Source organism: Platalea leucorodia (genome assembly GCF_965183815.1).
Source record: "Platalea leucorodia genome assembly, chromosome: 15".
Classification (NCBI taxonomy): domain Eukaryota; kingdom Metazoa; phylum Chordata; class Aves; order Pelecaniformes; family Threskiornithidae; genus Platalea; species Platalea leucorodia.
In genome coordinates this window covers 12,643,266-12,659,395 of record NC_138837.1, presented here as the reverse complement: position 1 = coordinate 12,659,395, position 16,130 = coordinate 12,643,266, and the positions used below count along the sequence as shown (strand labels likewise).

The 16,130-nt window shown below is 49.9% G+C and overlaps 1 protein-coding gene across 1 annotated transcript in view; it reads right to left on the bottom strand.

Moving 5' to 3' along the window:
* Positions 1 to 1,262: 1,262 nt before the first annotated feature.
* Positions 1,263 to 16,130, bottom strand: part of RABL6 (RAB, member RAS oncogene family like 6) — a 56,734-nt gene continuing 41,866 nt past the window's right edge. Inside the window, exons 11-15 of the mRNA XM_082327596.1 lie at positions 8,924 to 9,142; positions 7,899 to 8,250; positions 5,877 to 6,048; positions 4,103 to 4,152; positions 1,263 to 3,481 (exon numbers count right to left, since the gene is read on the bottom strand). Of these exons, the coding sequence (XP_082183722.1) occupies positions 3,284 to 3,481; positions 4,103 to 4,152; positions 5,877 to 6,048; positions 7,899 to 8,250; positions 8,924 to 9,142 (991 nt within the window). The 3' untranslated portion in view covers positions 1,263 to 3,283. The remainder of the gene's footprint in view (positions 3,482 to 4,102; positions 4,153 to 5,876; positions 6,049 to 7,898; positions 8,251 to 8,923; positions 9,143 to 16,130) is intronic.

Genomic DNA, 16,130 nt, shown 5'->3' with positions numbered 1-16,130 from the left:
GCTCTCATACCGCACCCCGCAGAGGCTCGGTCAGCAGCTGAGCGACCCTGGCCGGGAAGACACAGCGGGTGGGAACAGGGGACCTCGGAGTTACCTCTCATGACTTATCGTGAACGCTCTGGCTTCAGGCTGGCACAGTGGAAGCAATCGTATCGCAGCCGAGGGCCCTGCGGATCAAAACCAGCCAGCGGTGCGAAGGGGCAGGGGCCGTATGGCTTTCAGGCCTCCAGCAGCAGCTGCCGAGGATGGGGCTCCCCTGGCCGTGCTCGGGAACCAGGCCGAGCTGGCAGGCTACAAACACAGCGATAAATCTGCACTTCTCCCTCCTGCCGCTCGAAACCAACCGAGACCTTGTACAGCACGCAGCTCTGGCCAGCGCTAACGGCAAGTCGCAGCTCCTCAGCCTCAAGCTCTTGATATTTTTTGGATGACTGATAAACCCAAAAGCAAATACACCGGTACCTCTAGAGACGCTCACAGGAACTATTTATATCGATGTGACTCTGCAGAAGCTTCCCCATAATGACAGGCACGTACACATACTTTTCATATTTAGCTTATTCGAAAGACTGGGCACGGGAGAGCCCAGCTCAGACAAGGTCTCTCTCCCCTCGCTCGCGCTTGCTGGCACTGGATTACAGCTCATGCTGTAGCCCCAACCAGTTCAGCATTCCCTGAAAAAGGCAGAAGTCTTAAGTCTTAAGTCGTTTTGCTGCTGTTCCCTTCCACGCTCCCGCTTCACCCATGGGGTGGGATTTCTCTGGCCTTGCTGCCAAAGCCGAAACACGCCACACACCCTCCTGGGGCTGTAGCGTAAGTGAAGAGAGCTCCCGCATCTGCTTTTCTCTTTTAAAAGAGTATTTTGGAACACAGTGACTCATCTTCGCTTGTTTTTGTCTCAGCTCCTTGTGCTGACAAGGAACACGAGCCACAGGGAGCGCAAAGGCTCCTACGGTGGTCAAATCTGGCCCAGGTGACGGACAAACCGATGCCAGCGCCAGCGTTTCCAGGGGACTCGGCGCCTGTACAGCCTTCTGCTAACCAAGAGCTGCGTTCGCAAGGAAGCAGCGCTGAACAAAACCAGCATCTCCCTCACGCCGCGTGAAACAACAGCTCTGCCAGGACAGACTTCGGTTTGGGGGAAAGAACTCATGGTTTTTATGTTCAGCTTTTTTTTTATTTTGGAATGATTTTTAATTTAGTGCCCCGTTCCACGAAGCGTAAGAACGCAACAGCCTGAGGGGCAGCGGGATGCCCTTCTGTGAAACAGTCCTGGAGGGACAGGCAGCTCGCGAGCCCAGGCAGACGTGCTTGCGGTGGAGAAGAAGACGTGCAGAGGCAGTTGTACAACAGAGCTTTATAGTCAGAATGGATTGTACCAGGTTTTTGTCAATGCAAAATGGAACATGACCCAAAATCTTCACAGAACAGAAGCGCTTTCAGGAACGCAGCCAGCTGAAGCTCGAACGCCCGCCTGCCTTTTCACAAGAGAGGCTGCAAACCAGTCACGGCCCAGTCCGCTTCTTCCTCCCCAGACGTGCAAAGTTTGACCTGTCCCATGCAATTTCCCTACGGCGTCACGTGAAATGTAGTAACGTTCAGAGAAGTAGGCAAATGCTAATGGCAAACAGACCTGAACAATATACTGCTCATGCAGCAAAAAAACTCAGTTTGTTTTACAGGGAAACAGTTACAAGTGCATTTTGGGGGCTGGGGAAAGAAAAAATGGAGCAGGTAACTGCCTGCTGGTCAAGACAACTCTGGAGCGGATAATGGATCAAAAGAACACCTCGCTTTGTAGGGATGTAGAAGGAAACCACAGTTTGGATTTCATGGTTGACATTTTACAACAAAAAGGGGAGAGGAAGAACAAAACCAAACATCAAATCAACCTGCAAGCACAGGGTAACGTAATGCACAGAGCCTGGAGGAAGCTTCACCGTCTGAGCTGGGAGAAGGACACCAGAACCAAAACCGAAGGGGGTCTGGAGAACTAACAAGCTCCATCAAACACAGGGGCGGCTCGCTGAGACACAGGCGAGTGTGAAGGGCTGGCCTGCAGTGCCCATCCAACGGCAACCGATGCTGCTGAGACCAATCCACTGGTTTAAGTTCAAAGCAAAAAATTAAAAGGCTTCCCAAACTCACGGGACAGGAGGAGGCTCTCCGCTCGGGGCAGGGGCAGGCAGCACGCTGGCTGCAGGGAGGCTGGGCCCAGGATGCGCGGCTGCAGTATCGAAAGAAGCGGGGCCAGGATTGAGCTGTCGAGCTACAGTGGTTGTCCCTCTCAGTGCAGAGAGGCAGCCAGTGTTTTACAGCGTGACTGTAAAATGCCTGAGAAGCAAATGCCTTGCCATGCTAACACTTCCCTGGAGACAGTTCTGAAGCTCTGGATATCTTCATTTCCACATGAGAGTCATGTCCCTGAGAGGTACTGAAGGGAGGGGATTCTAGTATATGCAAATTCAAGGGTGGGAAATGCAGAAAAGCACTGATTTTCCTCTCTCTTTTTCAGGTTAGCTTTGCACTTTGCATTGTTTTCCCAAACTGCATAGCAGCTTACGTGTAGTGTCTGAGACACTGGGGCCACGGAAATCAATGGGGCTTCATGAATTCCAACAGCAGCACCAGTGAGTGCTAATTAAGCTGCTGTGCAGAAAGGTCCCGTTCCAAGGACTCCAAAATCACACGCACTCTCTCTCTCACTCTGGCCTTGCGGCTGCTGTTTTAGAGAGCTGTACCATAGCATGATCTGCTCAATTTAAAGCTCACCAACTGCTGGGTGGAGCAATGGCCAATACCACTTTTCTCATTAAAAAAATAGGAAGGATAAAAAGTTAGAGACTTGAGACAGGCGAGCACGATGCGTTCATGCGGCATGTTTTGTTGCACTCCTCTTAACAAGACAGGAATTTCAGGTGTGCAGGAGTGGAACAGAGCAGGGGCAGAGCAGGAGGCAGGTCCCCTTCGCCTCCCACGCCCTGCCAGCTACCTGACGGGGCATCTCTGGAAGGAGAAAAAACGACAGCCTGGAAGCGGGCTTGGGAACCGTGCCCTGAACCTTCCCCTTACTCAAGTACATCTCAGCTGGATTTTCATTGTGTAACGAACGCACCAGAACAGCACACACAGATGCAAAGCTTTTGTTTTGCCAGCTCTGTTTTGAGAGAATATACGGCAAATGGCCAAAGCTTTACACATCTGCACCTGTCCTGGTGTGACTCGTAAGAAAAGATGGAGACAGCCACGACAGAAGAGTCCGCTGCGCGTACATGCAGCCAGCCTACAGCTCCTCATAGTCCCCACCTCCTCGTGGCTTGTTCATGCTGGCTCCTCCTCCTCCAAGAAAAGCCTCAAGTTCATCTATTTCATTGTTTTTCTCCTTGCTCTTCTTCTTCTTTTTCTTTTTCTCCTCTTTGCTCTCCTCCTTCTCTTTGCTCTTCTTGTGTTTGCTCTTCTTTTTCGCAGACTTCTCCTCTTCCTGTAAAAGGAGAACATTTTTCTTAGTAAATCCTCTGAGCATGCCAGTAACCCAGCGTAGATCGCCCTGAAACTTGGCTCTGATGGGAACCTTGCTTAGGGTGAAGCACCTACTACCAAGGCTGGCTTGGAGTTAATTCCAGAAGACCCTTCTGTGTCTTTGGACAGAAGAGAGGAAAGACCATCTGGTTTATATGTAGCAGTGGTCTGTCAGGCAGTTTGTGCCGACAATACCACAGTATCGGACAGGCAGAAATGGCAAAGACAAAGCCTCCTGCAGATTTCCCTTGCTGCCTCTGAGATTAGGTCTGTTGGGGACACCCCTCTGCTTGGAAAAAGTAATGGTGCTATCAACAGACTCAGCCCAGCAGAGATGCACTGCTCTATTTAATCCTGTATTTTACAAACTCACACCCTGCCTTTTCAAAATTCAACTGTTCTAAAAGCTTGCTTTTAAGCTGCGAAGTAGTTAATGGTCTGCAGAGCCTGGGGGGCACAGATCCGGCTGCAGGGTGGGAGAATGGAAGGAAGCCGACCAGGACACAGAGTACGCTGTAGAGGCCACCCCTCTCCTTGGCTGGTAGGTAATATGGCAGATCAGCTCTGAGGAATTAAATAGTACCTCTTTGCTTTTCTTTTTCTTCTTCTTTTTCTCCTTAGAAGGTTGTTTATCTGCTCAAACAAACAAAAAAAAAAGACATTGTTTTTAATCAATTTAAACCGTGAGAGATGCAATTCTGCCCTGCCCCGACTTCTGAGAACAAAATGCTCCATGCCGGAGCCACGAGCAAGGGCAATCCCAACTCCTCAGGACAAACTGCGCCCCTCTGGAAACCACCATGGCCCCAGCAGTCACACCCTAACGTAACCATATAGATCTAGTTGAATTAGGAGCATTATATTACCTATATTATTCTGTGTTACGAACACTGACCTGGGCGTTCACTGTATCACAGCTACTTAGCTCTACAAACTGGTCCAAAGGCCAACCTGGGGCCCAGATTATTATTTCCAGAACTGAAGAAGAGGTCCGGGGAACAATTTCCCTCTGACCACTACATATTCGAAGGCAGACGGAAATGCCACCAGGCACGGTTTGTGCTTCTGTGAGTCGAGCCAGTAATGGAAGAAGCATTCAGGACACTGTCAGCAGATGGGAGCACCCTAGCAGGCTAGCACTCGCTCTTGTTCCAACTGCGTATGGAAATTATAGCACCATGAGGCCAAAGTGCCAGTGCTGCAGTCCTGCTCTACAGGGGTGGCTACTTTCACGGTATCAAACGAGTCCCAGAGTCCATCACTGTCAAATCATTTGTCCCAGGTTATTGATGACTTGGCTGCTAATTAGGCTGCTGAACGTCCACTGCCTTTGCACAGAAACTCCTTGAACAGGAGAGCAGCTACTTGGCTGTTTCACGGGAGGGTTTCACACGTGTTATTTGACTGCCAATCTTACCTACACGTTCTTTTCCTTGGTTGATCTGTAAACACAAGTCAGCCATGGAGAAATCCAATTGCTGGTCAAGCTCCAACTGGCTGACTATGAAGATATGTTTTTATATTTATCCCAGAAAGAGGAGATAAGAGGAGCCCACGTTGATTTATTAAAGACGCTAAACTAAAGTTAAATTATTAACCCGGGCCTCTGCAGATGAACTTCTAGCTATTTCAGGCTGAGCTGTTCAGCAACTCAATGCAACAAGCTGATGAAGCCGTCGCAGCCTGTGACACCTTGCTTACACTTTTGGAATAGCTATTCCAAGATCTCTCTCTGGCACTGCTTCCAGCTTTTCCTACCCTTAAATCTTTAACTTCTCATCTTTCGCAGTGACATCAGGGGCAGATCTATAGGAAGTTGCTTTGCAGTAATGCCAAGACAGCAGAAATTATTTGTGCGAGTAAGATTTGCTCCCTCAGGGGATGGGGGGAAAAAAAAAGCCTGAGGAATGCTTAGGTTGTGATCAGAACCCCACCCCACCTTTCCCAAAAATAGAAGAGCAAATTGGCAGGGTATGTCAGAGCATTTTGTTCAAATTGATCCAAATTCTTGAGGGGGTGGACACTGCAATGCTGAGCCCCACTTCCCAGGCACGCAAGGCTAAGCAGGAGCCTTCTACAGAAGCAGCTTGTGAAAGATGTGCTCCTGCTGGGCCAGAAATAATACACGGCTGATGCCATGGACGAGCCCAGCTCCCCCCCTCCCCATGGGGAAAAACTTAAAGAAAGTTATTTATGCCGTGTTAAACCACATTAAAGACTCACACAGGGCACTGCATGAAGTTACACGGTATTTTATTTAGTGCAAATTGGTTTGCTTACACCCTGGAACCATTTTGGAAAAAACAGATGCCTGACAAACAAAATCAGCAAGAGTGGAAATAAAGTGTGACCTTTACCTTCCTCACTGCTCTCCTTGGGACCGGTTTCTTCCAAACCCAAACCAAAGAGATCGGAGTCATTTTTCAGTTTAAAGGAGTGGACTGTTGATTTCACAGGCTGGGGTGGCTTTGCCAACGAGGTATCGTCATCAGATATTTCAGAGAGATCTTCCCGGACCGGGAATTCATCCTAGAGACAAGAAAAGGCAGACAACACAGAAAAAAAATCTTTCAACCAAAATCTCTTAAGTATTTTGTACAGAAAGACATCACATGTCAGCAGGTGGGGAGGAGGGAAGGCAATGGTAGCTGAACTGAGCTGTGATTGCCTGGAAATCAATGCCCTTGATTTTATAAGCTCTATCTATTTCTTGCCTCAGTAAATGTCTCGGTAGCCTTGGTACTGAAAGTGTGCTCTGGTAACTTAACATTCGTCCTACCAAAATCAAATTCCTGACATAAAGGGATTAAATGAGAACTTTGACTGTGTTAGCTCAACAGCATCAGCCTCTAACTGCCCTAGAGAGGCACCCCTGTTTTGGGGAAAAACAAATCTAATAGGCTGAAAACCTCCAGACCTGACAGACAAAACCTTTTCCCTGTGTCGCTCTGCGGGGTCTCGCATACCAGAAGCAACACGCAGCAGGGCCGAGGAAGCGGTCAGTGTTTGCAGAACAACTCCCTTCATCGAGTCAAAAGGGAATGTGCTCCCAGGGCAAAATTTGCCCCTTCAATGTGGGCTAAAAACCAGGATGCTGCAGAGACTGGATACCACCCAAAAATCCTCTCTCTCTGCATGATGGGAATGGAAATGAAGTTTAATGATCTTCTGATACCTGCCAACTGATCCTCTTCAGAATTCATTAACCACCCTGTCTTCGTATCCTCCATGCTGACCAAACACAGCCCTGCTCTGCTGCTGACCTAGGCAACGCCACCCCCCCTTGCTGCTGGTGGTGGTTTTACTGCTTTGCCTGACTGGTAAACCTGGAGCTTGAAAAGCATTCGCAAGCTGTGGGGCATCTCCCTGACACCGTCGCAATGGCAAGCTGCCTCACAAATCCCGTTTTCTCATCGCCACATGCTAAAAGAAGTGAACTTGCTGAAGTACTCTTCCTTTCATGTTAAAGTGCCAGGACAAGCAGGTACTGAAACTGCTAAACGAATGGAAAATTCCTTAATAAACAGCATAACACATAGGCAAGGTCAAAGAAACTGGGACAACTGTCCTTTCTGCAGGATTCTGGAATGATGCAAACACACAAAATGCTCCTGAACACCAGCTAGCCCAGACACCAGGAGCAGCCCTGAACAGCAACTGCCCATCCCAAAGCACGGTTAGCGGTTTCTAGAGATTGCTCTGCTGGCTGCGAGCGCAGATCACCGAAATGGGGGATAGCTAGAGCTGCGGCAGCACGTTCCCACCAGCCTGAGGAAGACGCTTGTGTTTCTTCCATCTTTAATCCACGAGAGGTGCAGAGGGGACTCCTGCTGCACCGGGGTACGAGCAGACACCCGCAGGCAGCACCGAGCAGCTGCCCAGGCGTGCAGCGTCACAGGGACACTACAGCTAACCTGGCTACACTGGAAAGTCCTTCTCAGGCAGATTTTCCTACTTCCGTAAGGAGCTTTGCCAAGCAAATTTTGTTATGGCCTTTTGATTGCTGGATTGACCGTAGGGAGCTCACTTGTTCTCTCTCTCTGGCATGCACACACTTCTACATATTAAACTTTGGGTGAAAAAACATTAGATTTGTATTTCATACCTTCCACACCACTGGACTGACCGTGCTCTGGACTTAATGAGAATAAACAGCACATTAAAACCCGTAAGCACAAACCTTGTTGCCGTGTGGCTTCAACAACCAGAGCATTAGTGGATTTGCGCTTATAGCAATCTCTTCAGGTTGCTTAGTGCCTGACTTGCTGCGACTGCCACCGAGAGATGGGAGAGCAGAGGAAAGCTCTGCTCAGTGAGATGCCTCAACACTCCCAGCTCAGCTTCGCAGCAGCACACAGTGATTCACCCATGTTATTTACCATTTTCTTCTTCTGGCTGTCAGAATCCTCACTTTCGAAGTCTGGGTCATCCATAACAAATGAGAGCATCTGAGTAGCTATTGGTCCCTCTTGATCACTGTCAGACTCCTCAGGCTTTTCCTCTTTGACCACTTTCTGCTTGAGAGCATGTCCTTTGCTTTGGGAAGTGGTCTTTGGGGCCTGGGCTGCTGCTGGGGTGGCAGCAGCAGCAGCAGCTGGCAGGCTAGCGCTGAGCTTGCTGCTGCCGTTTCTTTCGGATCCAGAACGCGGAGGTAAACTGTCAGGAGGCTTCGGGTCAGTTGCTTTGGTCAAAATTGCTTCACTCTGTGGTTTCAGAGAATTTCTGGAAGACCTGAGAAGAAAGAAACAAATTGGCAGAGCCTGTCCACACTCCTGCTCTGTGAAGCAAAGCACAAAGACCAAGGAATAGCTGAGCCTGCCTCAAGGGTTGCAGTGTGCATCTCGAGGGGAGAGGCAGTCCCTCCTAGCGGGGCGTGCGTATTCGAACACGTACTGCTCAGAGGCTGAAGACGGTCCTCATCTCTGAGGATGCTGATGCACAGGTGCCTGCGCCAGCGGGCCACACCTGACTGCATCACCCACAGGATGTGCTACGGGGAGAACACGACCCAGTTCATCCTTCTCCAGCACGGGGTGTGGTGAACGACTCCCGCTCCCCTCACCACAAGACCCGACTCCTCTGTGCTCCTCACACCGCTACGACCAGACGTTCAGGCGCTCAGTTACAGTTTCTTGTTCAAACTTGAGAAAAAGGCTGGGCCATTCCCAACCAGAAACGTACCAGCGACCACGGGAGCACAGTGCTCAAAGGCATGCTGCCTAGGTGCGGTGCAGAAAACACTGCATAAAGCAGTCACACCTAAAGTAAATACAGCCCCAGCCTACAGCTGAAGGAACGGGCTGATAGAGGCACCAGGAGTTCCCAGAGGCTGCACAGAAGTCAGTGGCAGGACCAAGAAGAGGCCCAAGGTTGCCCGCACAACACTTCAGGCTGTGCTTCGTACCTTTTTTTTCCCTGCTCCGTGTCAATGTCTTCATCAGGTATAAGTACAACCTTAGAGTCCTTCACCTCTTCCTCTTCCTCCTCCTCGCTGGAGAGGGTGACGTTCTTGCTGGGCACCCGTTCTGCTGCCGGCACGGGTCTGCTGGGGATTTTGTCATCCAGATCCAGGTCGTCTTGGAAACCTGCCACCATGGGGTTCCCCCCGGGCGCCTCTCCATCGCTGCAAAATAGATAATGATCAGAGGCAGCACCCCCAGGACGTGCTAGGACAGACAGGCCTCCCCTCGAAAGCAGACTGCCGCCCGCCTGGCTTTTCCAGCCGACTTCAAGGTCAATGTCCCTCAGGCCGGGGCAGCCACACTGTGCCCAGCTGCTGGCCCTGTGCAGGGGTGGCACATGCCCCGTACAAAACCGGCCACAGAAGGCTGTGTCACACAGCGGCTGCTACTGCTCAAGCCGAAAATAAGTGGCTGGAAAAGGTGAGGCTCAGTGCTACAGAGCAGCCTGCTGCTTCAGCTCTATCAGAACATCTCCGGTCCAAGATGCAGGGATCAGCCAATTAAACCGTGGGAGCCGCCTGCCTTAATCCCCACATCCTGTAATTAAACCCGGTCATACACTGCCGCTACTATGGGAATTCACTTGCAGCTATTACCTTCCTGGAATTATTTCTATTTCTCAGGTGCTCGCTGCAGCAGGCAGCTACCCAGACACCACAACCATGCTTTAACATTCCCCAAATTAAATTAACCGAAGGACACACTTTTAGGGCTAGGAGTCTGTCAGACTCCCTGGATGTAACACAGTTATGTGTTCAGAGGCATCTCGATAGAGAGCTTTGCAGCTGAAATTACCAGCCGAGGATTCTTGCCTGAATGTCCCCAGGACTCAACAATTTTAATACTTTCTGAAGGATTTGCTCGTGTCAGGAATATAGCTGTTTTCCCTGGTGTCAGCTGACGAGCCTTTGCATCACCTTTCCTCATTCTATTTGTTTTATCTGCAACAGATACCCAGCTCCTTCCTGATAACCCACCACACACAATAGCCACCGGCCTTTTAATGACTTGATACGGATTGTACAAACCCAGCCTTCATTTTTACGCAGAGACAAAAAAAAAAAAGATTATAGCTTGGAACAGATTAGATTTTAGAGGCACAAAAAGAAACACAAAACCCTAAAATTCTTCATCTGGAAGAAGGTGGCGTTCCCAGTCACTAGCACACGGCCAGCACTGGAAGAGACAGTGGCGGATGGTGTGCTGATGGGATGGGAAATGCCGAGGCCCTAACGCAGTCTGGCTGATTGTACTACTCACTCTGGCTCTTCTTATGCCTAGCTACTGGTTTACCAGTTAGTTTTAAAGAATTAATACCTCTGCCAACAGATCACGGAGTTACTTGTGCCATACGGGACACCAGGCTTAGGACAACTGGTGCAGCACAGAGTGGTGACACCCAGTGCTTGAGGTCAGGGCTCACGTCCACTCCCTCCTTCTGCTTTTGGTGTGGATCCCTCTGCTTTCAGGACTCACAGCGCAGCTCCCAGCTAAGCAGAGGGAGGCTGCTGAAGAGCCCCTTCATCATTAACACTGCTGCTCTCATGCAGAGCCAGAAAGGAGGCACGCGGCCCATCCCACACAAAGGAGAAGAAAACTGGTGCCCAAAACAGCCTCCGAGGCTGGAGGAATTACAAGTGAGCGATTTCTGAGGGCTGCGAAGCACTGGCAGGGTTTCCTCTTGAAATGCGCTGAAAAGAAAATGGAGTTGCATCCTAAAAATGGCAGGGTATTATTCTGAATTAGTGACACTGCATTTCTTTACCACGTCACTGCTCTATTAAGCACAGGGGCTCTTCAGAGATTGCTGCCACTGCCACTGTCCTTCTACTGCACACCATACGAGACCTGCAGCCTTTAAAGCATTCCCAGTCCGAAGAGAACATCCACGTGTGTACACGCACCGGCACAAAGTGGGTCATCTCCCTTTGCCGCGAATACCCTGCCTCCATCTATAACTTCCACACAAGTCGTTGAGCGACAGCTTAAGAGCAAAGCAATGGAGTGAATATGCATCAGGAAAATCACTGCTGCGGTATAAACAAGGTCTGACAATGCAAAATTAGTATCAGCTTGTGGTCCTGAGGTTCCAGCTGGAAGGAATTCAGAGCATGCAAAAACAAGCACATTGCACCACTCTCTCCAGCACTTGACGCGCTGCCAAGCCTGCGTTAGTGTTGAGCCAACGTCTTTGCAGGCGCAGGTACCCACCAAAAATGACTACGCTCGCCGAGGCCTGCGTCTGAGCTACTGATCAAAGAGCACGTCGGGGTTTCCTCAGTCAGCCCTCCGTCGCGTACACAGAATGGCTGCTGGTGATGAAACGAATCCTGCTGCAACCTGAGCGCACAGTCTCAAACCTGGATCGACTGTGTTCCACCAGCCCCATGGGCAGCCAGCAGAATCCTCTTGCCACGGCAGTTTTTGGGGCTAGAGAAAGAGGAAAAACCCAAACTCTAATAAAGCAGATAGGCTGAGGGAATCAGACGCCGCAGGATGAGCCTGCGTAACTATATTCCAGGAGACGGGGGTCTTCTGGTGTGAACCAAACAGTGTCCTCAGCTTCTCTCACTTGGTCTAGCGCGGCTGGGTACCACTCTATAAACAACAGATGCCGTAAAAGCAAAGAAGCAGTTCAAAGCCCTTCAGATGTAAGGACGAGGAAATCTAATCAACGTTTAAGATAAATGTCTAGTGATGCTGAGAAGACAGAACAGGAATACTGTTAGGTACAGCATAAACTCGCTTTCGGACACCTACAGCCATGGAGCTAGGCCAGCCTGACCCAGCAGGAGGGACGAGGGGAGCCTGTCTGGAGCCAGATTAGCTCCTCTGGTACGGTCGCATACACGCTGGCTCAGGGCATCAGGCTAAAGAGCAGCAAATTAAGTTCTGCAACAGCAACCTGGGAGATTGAACTGCCTTCCTAATTAACCGGTACAGAAACTGATTTGGGGAGTTCTCTTTATAGCAAGTTAGAGAACCATAACACGCCATTAAACAAAACCCAGGACTCCATTAATCTCTGTAGATCTGTGCTGGGATTTAGCTATAGCAACACCAAGAGACGTCAGTAAGTGCTGAAAGTCTCAGCAGCTGTCTGATCTTTGGGCAAGAGCAGCCCTGTTCCACAGGCGTGAATGAGCTCATTCCTCACCGCTAGCACGCTTCAGAAAAAAAAAAAAAAGTGCTTCTTTTCTAATATTACTGCTCCATGTCAACTCTTGCTCCATTGTTTAGCGACATTATGGAGTAGAGAATGGAAGAAGTTCACATGACATCATTGCAAAAAAATCAAGAATTCCCTACATCACCCAAATGGATGAGAGATACCAGACTCCACGGCCTCTTTCTGAAGCTCAGAAAGGAAAAGCAAACAAGGTCTTACAAATGGAAGCAAACACACTCGAGCTGAGGAAGCAGTCCAGTTACAGACCATAACATCCTGCTTCCAACAACGAGAACAAGACCTTCCCCTCTTCCCCAAGGAGTTGCCCTCTACGTGAGAGAGCAGCTGAGTGCATGGAGCTCTGCCTGGGGATGGATGAGGAGCCACCTGAGAGCTTATGGGTGAGGATTCAAGAGTGGACAGGTAAAGGCGACACTACAGTGGGTGCCTGCTACAGGAGGAGCAGCCTCATGTTCACAGACCCTGGTCCTCATGGACTTCAACCACCCCCATATCTGCTGGAGGGACAAGACAGAAGGACGTAAGCGATGCAGGAGGTTCCTGGAGTGCACTGATGATAACCTGCTCCTCCGAGTGACAGAGGAGCCAACGAGGAGAGGTGCTCTGCTGGACCTCATGCCCACAAAAAATGAGGGGCTTGTTGGGAAGGTGACGGTCAAAGGCAGCCTTGGTGGAGTTCAGGGTCCTGAGGGCAGGGCGGGTAAAAAGCAAGCTGGACTTCAGGAGAGCAGACTTTGGCCTCTTCAAAGATTTGCCTGGAAGAGCCCTGTGAGATAAGGCCTTGGAGGGAAGAAGGGCCCAAGAAAGTTGGTTAATATTCAAGGATCACCTCCTCCAAGCTCAACAGCTGTCCATCCCAACGTATAAGGAGTCAGGCAAAAATTCTATGAGGCCTGCATGGATGAACAAGGAGCTCCTGGACAAACTCAAACACAAAAAGGAAGCATACAGAGGGTGGAAGGAAGGACAGGTAGCCTGGAAGGAATACAGAGACATTGCCCGAGCACGGCAATTTCCTGAAGAGGAAAGCAAATGTCACTCCAATCTTCAAGAAGGGCAAGAAGAAGGACCGAGAGAACTACAGCCCAGTCAGCCTCACCTTGATCTCTGGGAAGGTGATGGAGCAGCTAATCCTGCAAACTATTTCCAGGCACATGAATGACAAGAAAGTCATCAGGAGTGCATGGATTTCCCAAGGGTAAGTCATGCTTGACCAACTTGATCAAAGTCTATGATGCAATAACTGGCCTGGCAGATGAGGGGAGAGCAGTGGATACCTGGACTTCAATAAGGTCTTTGACACTATCTCCCATAAGATCCTCCCAGGGAAGCTGTTGATGTACTGGCTGGATGAGCAGACAGTGAGGTGGAGTGAAAACTGGCTGAATGGCTGGGCTCAGAGGGTGGTGATCGAGGCACAAAGTCCAGTTGGAGGCCAGTAACTAGCGGTGTGCCCCAGGGATCAATACGGGGCCCAGTCCTGTTTATCATCTTCATCAAGATCTTGGTGATGGGACAGGGTGTACCCTCAGTGAGTTTGCAGATGACACCAAACTGGGAGGAGCGGCTGATGCGCCAGAGGGTCACGCCGCCACCCAGAGGGACCGTGTCAGGCTGGAGAAACGGGCTGACAGGAACCTCCTGAAGTTCAACAAGGGGAAGTGCCAGGTCCTGCACCTGGGGAGGAACAACCCCAAGCATCAATACCTGCTGGGGGCCACCCAGCTAGAAAGCAGCTTGGCAGAAGAGGGCCTGGGGGTCCTGGTGGACACCAAGCTGAACTTAAATCAGCAATGTGTCCCTGCTGCAAAGAAGGCTAATGGTATCCTGGGCTGTATTAGGCAAAGTATTGCCAGGAGGTCAGGGGAGGTAGTCCTTCCCCTCTGCTCAGCACTGGTGAGGCCACACCTGGAGGGCTGTGTCCAGTTCTGGGTGCTCCTCAGTACAAGAGAGACATGGGTATACTGGAGAGAGTCCAGTGAAGGGCAACAAAGATGATTAAGGGACGGGAGCACCTCTCACATGAGGAAAGGCTCTCTCACATGAGAGCTGGGACTGCTTAGTCTAGAGAAGAGAAAGCTTGGGGAGACCTTAGCAATGTATTTAAATACCTGAATAAGGGTGCAAAGAAGATGAAGCCAGGCTCTTTTCAGTGGTGCCCAATGACAGGACAAGAGGCAAAGGGCACAAACCAAAACACAGGGGGTTCCCTGTGAACAGCAGGAAACACTTCTTCCACTGTGAGGGTGACTGAGCACTGGCACAGGTTGCCAGAGAGGTTGTGGAGTCTCCATCCATGGATATTCAAAAGCTGTCTGGACGTAGTCCTGGGCAACCGGCTCTGGGTGGCCCTGGTTGAGCCGGGAGGCTGGAGCAGACGACCTCCAGAGCTGCCTTCCAGCCTCACCCATTCTGCGATTCTGCGAACGTAACTCTCTCTGCTTCACACGTGAAACGCACTAAGGTGTTCTCACATGAGCCAACTGCAAGACTCCTGCCTACGGACAGCAAGGCAATTCCTCTTACTCGGGTAAGAGAAGAAACTTTACAAATTCTCAACACACAGCCCGTTCTTCTGTCCCATCTTCAATGGCTCTTCAGTTTCGCAGCTTACACTGGGTTACAGCCCACCTAGAAGAAATGCTGGCAAGCTGCATAAGCTTAACATTCAGACACCTGCTTAAAAATATTCAGGAGACCTGAACGCTTTGGTCCTCGCTCAGATGCAAGGGGAAAACAGCTTCCAGTATTTCGCATTTTAAAACCAATAAAATCTCCATTAGGTTTGAGTGGTTTCACAGGAGAACTTTTGTGTTCTTTAGGTCAGAGATAAATTTCTGCAGCAGTAGATTTTTTTGCAAGTACAACAGCCTACTCACTTCAGTAGAAGCTGATTATTAGGGATGGTGCTTACAGAACTCTTACGTTGCTCCTGGGCATCATGGGGTTGTAACTGGCATCCCGAAGGAAATCAATTATTGCAGGTGATGGTCAGAACCACGTCTACAGCTCTGAATTTCAGCACATCTGGTTTATTGTGGTAGGCCATTTTTGGCAAGAAACAGAAGGTAAAACCGCCAGACCACTGCGAGAACTGTGTGAACTACATAAGAAACCAGAGCAACACATGGATGCCAAGCTGCAGAGAAATAATGAGCATTTGAATTTGCAGGGATGCGCTGCAAGGTCTTCTCCTGGGGAAACAGAGCTGTTACACCTGCAGATGGTTACCACCATCATCAAAGGATGAAGCTGTGAACAAGTGTCCTCTCCGTGCTCTGTGAAAGCCCAGTGGTGCCTCTCTTTCTGCCCCCACCAGCTCATATGCACTGGAAGGCTACCAAGACTGGGGACACAGCACAGAAGGGCATCATAGCAGCCAAGAACATGACAACTCTACAACCAAGGAGCAGGGCTCTTGCACTGCTGTTTGAGATGTTTGGCTTTTTGTATAGTTTAAGACCTATTTGCTTCCAACGACCGACATTCTGGAGAAGACTTTGTTAAAGATCCAGCCTCCCACCCACATCAAGAACTGCAGCTAAGGAGCTCGAAGGCCACTGCAGGACCCAGCCCTTCAGCAAACCCTGCGAAGGTCAGGCTTGGCTCTCCTGACATCTCCTTCTTAAACACAGAAAAATATCCCAGCTGAGCCACAGCCGCAAGCGAGATGCTTTGTAGGCCAGCATGCTTCTAGCAACCACCACTTTTTTTTCTTTCTTTCCTTTTTTTTTTTTTTTTTAATAAAACATCCACGTGCTCTGCCATCACAAGGGATGATGATTCAGGCTGACCTGCATTAGACAGGCATTGAGCCTCACACACAGCATTGATTTCAAGTTGTTGTGGTTGAACTCGAGAACACTGAATCATGACAAAGATGTCGGAAGATGCAGAATCCACCACAATTGCAGATGAGCTGTATCAGCGTTTAATTACTCTCCTGGTTAATCCAGTGT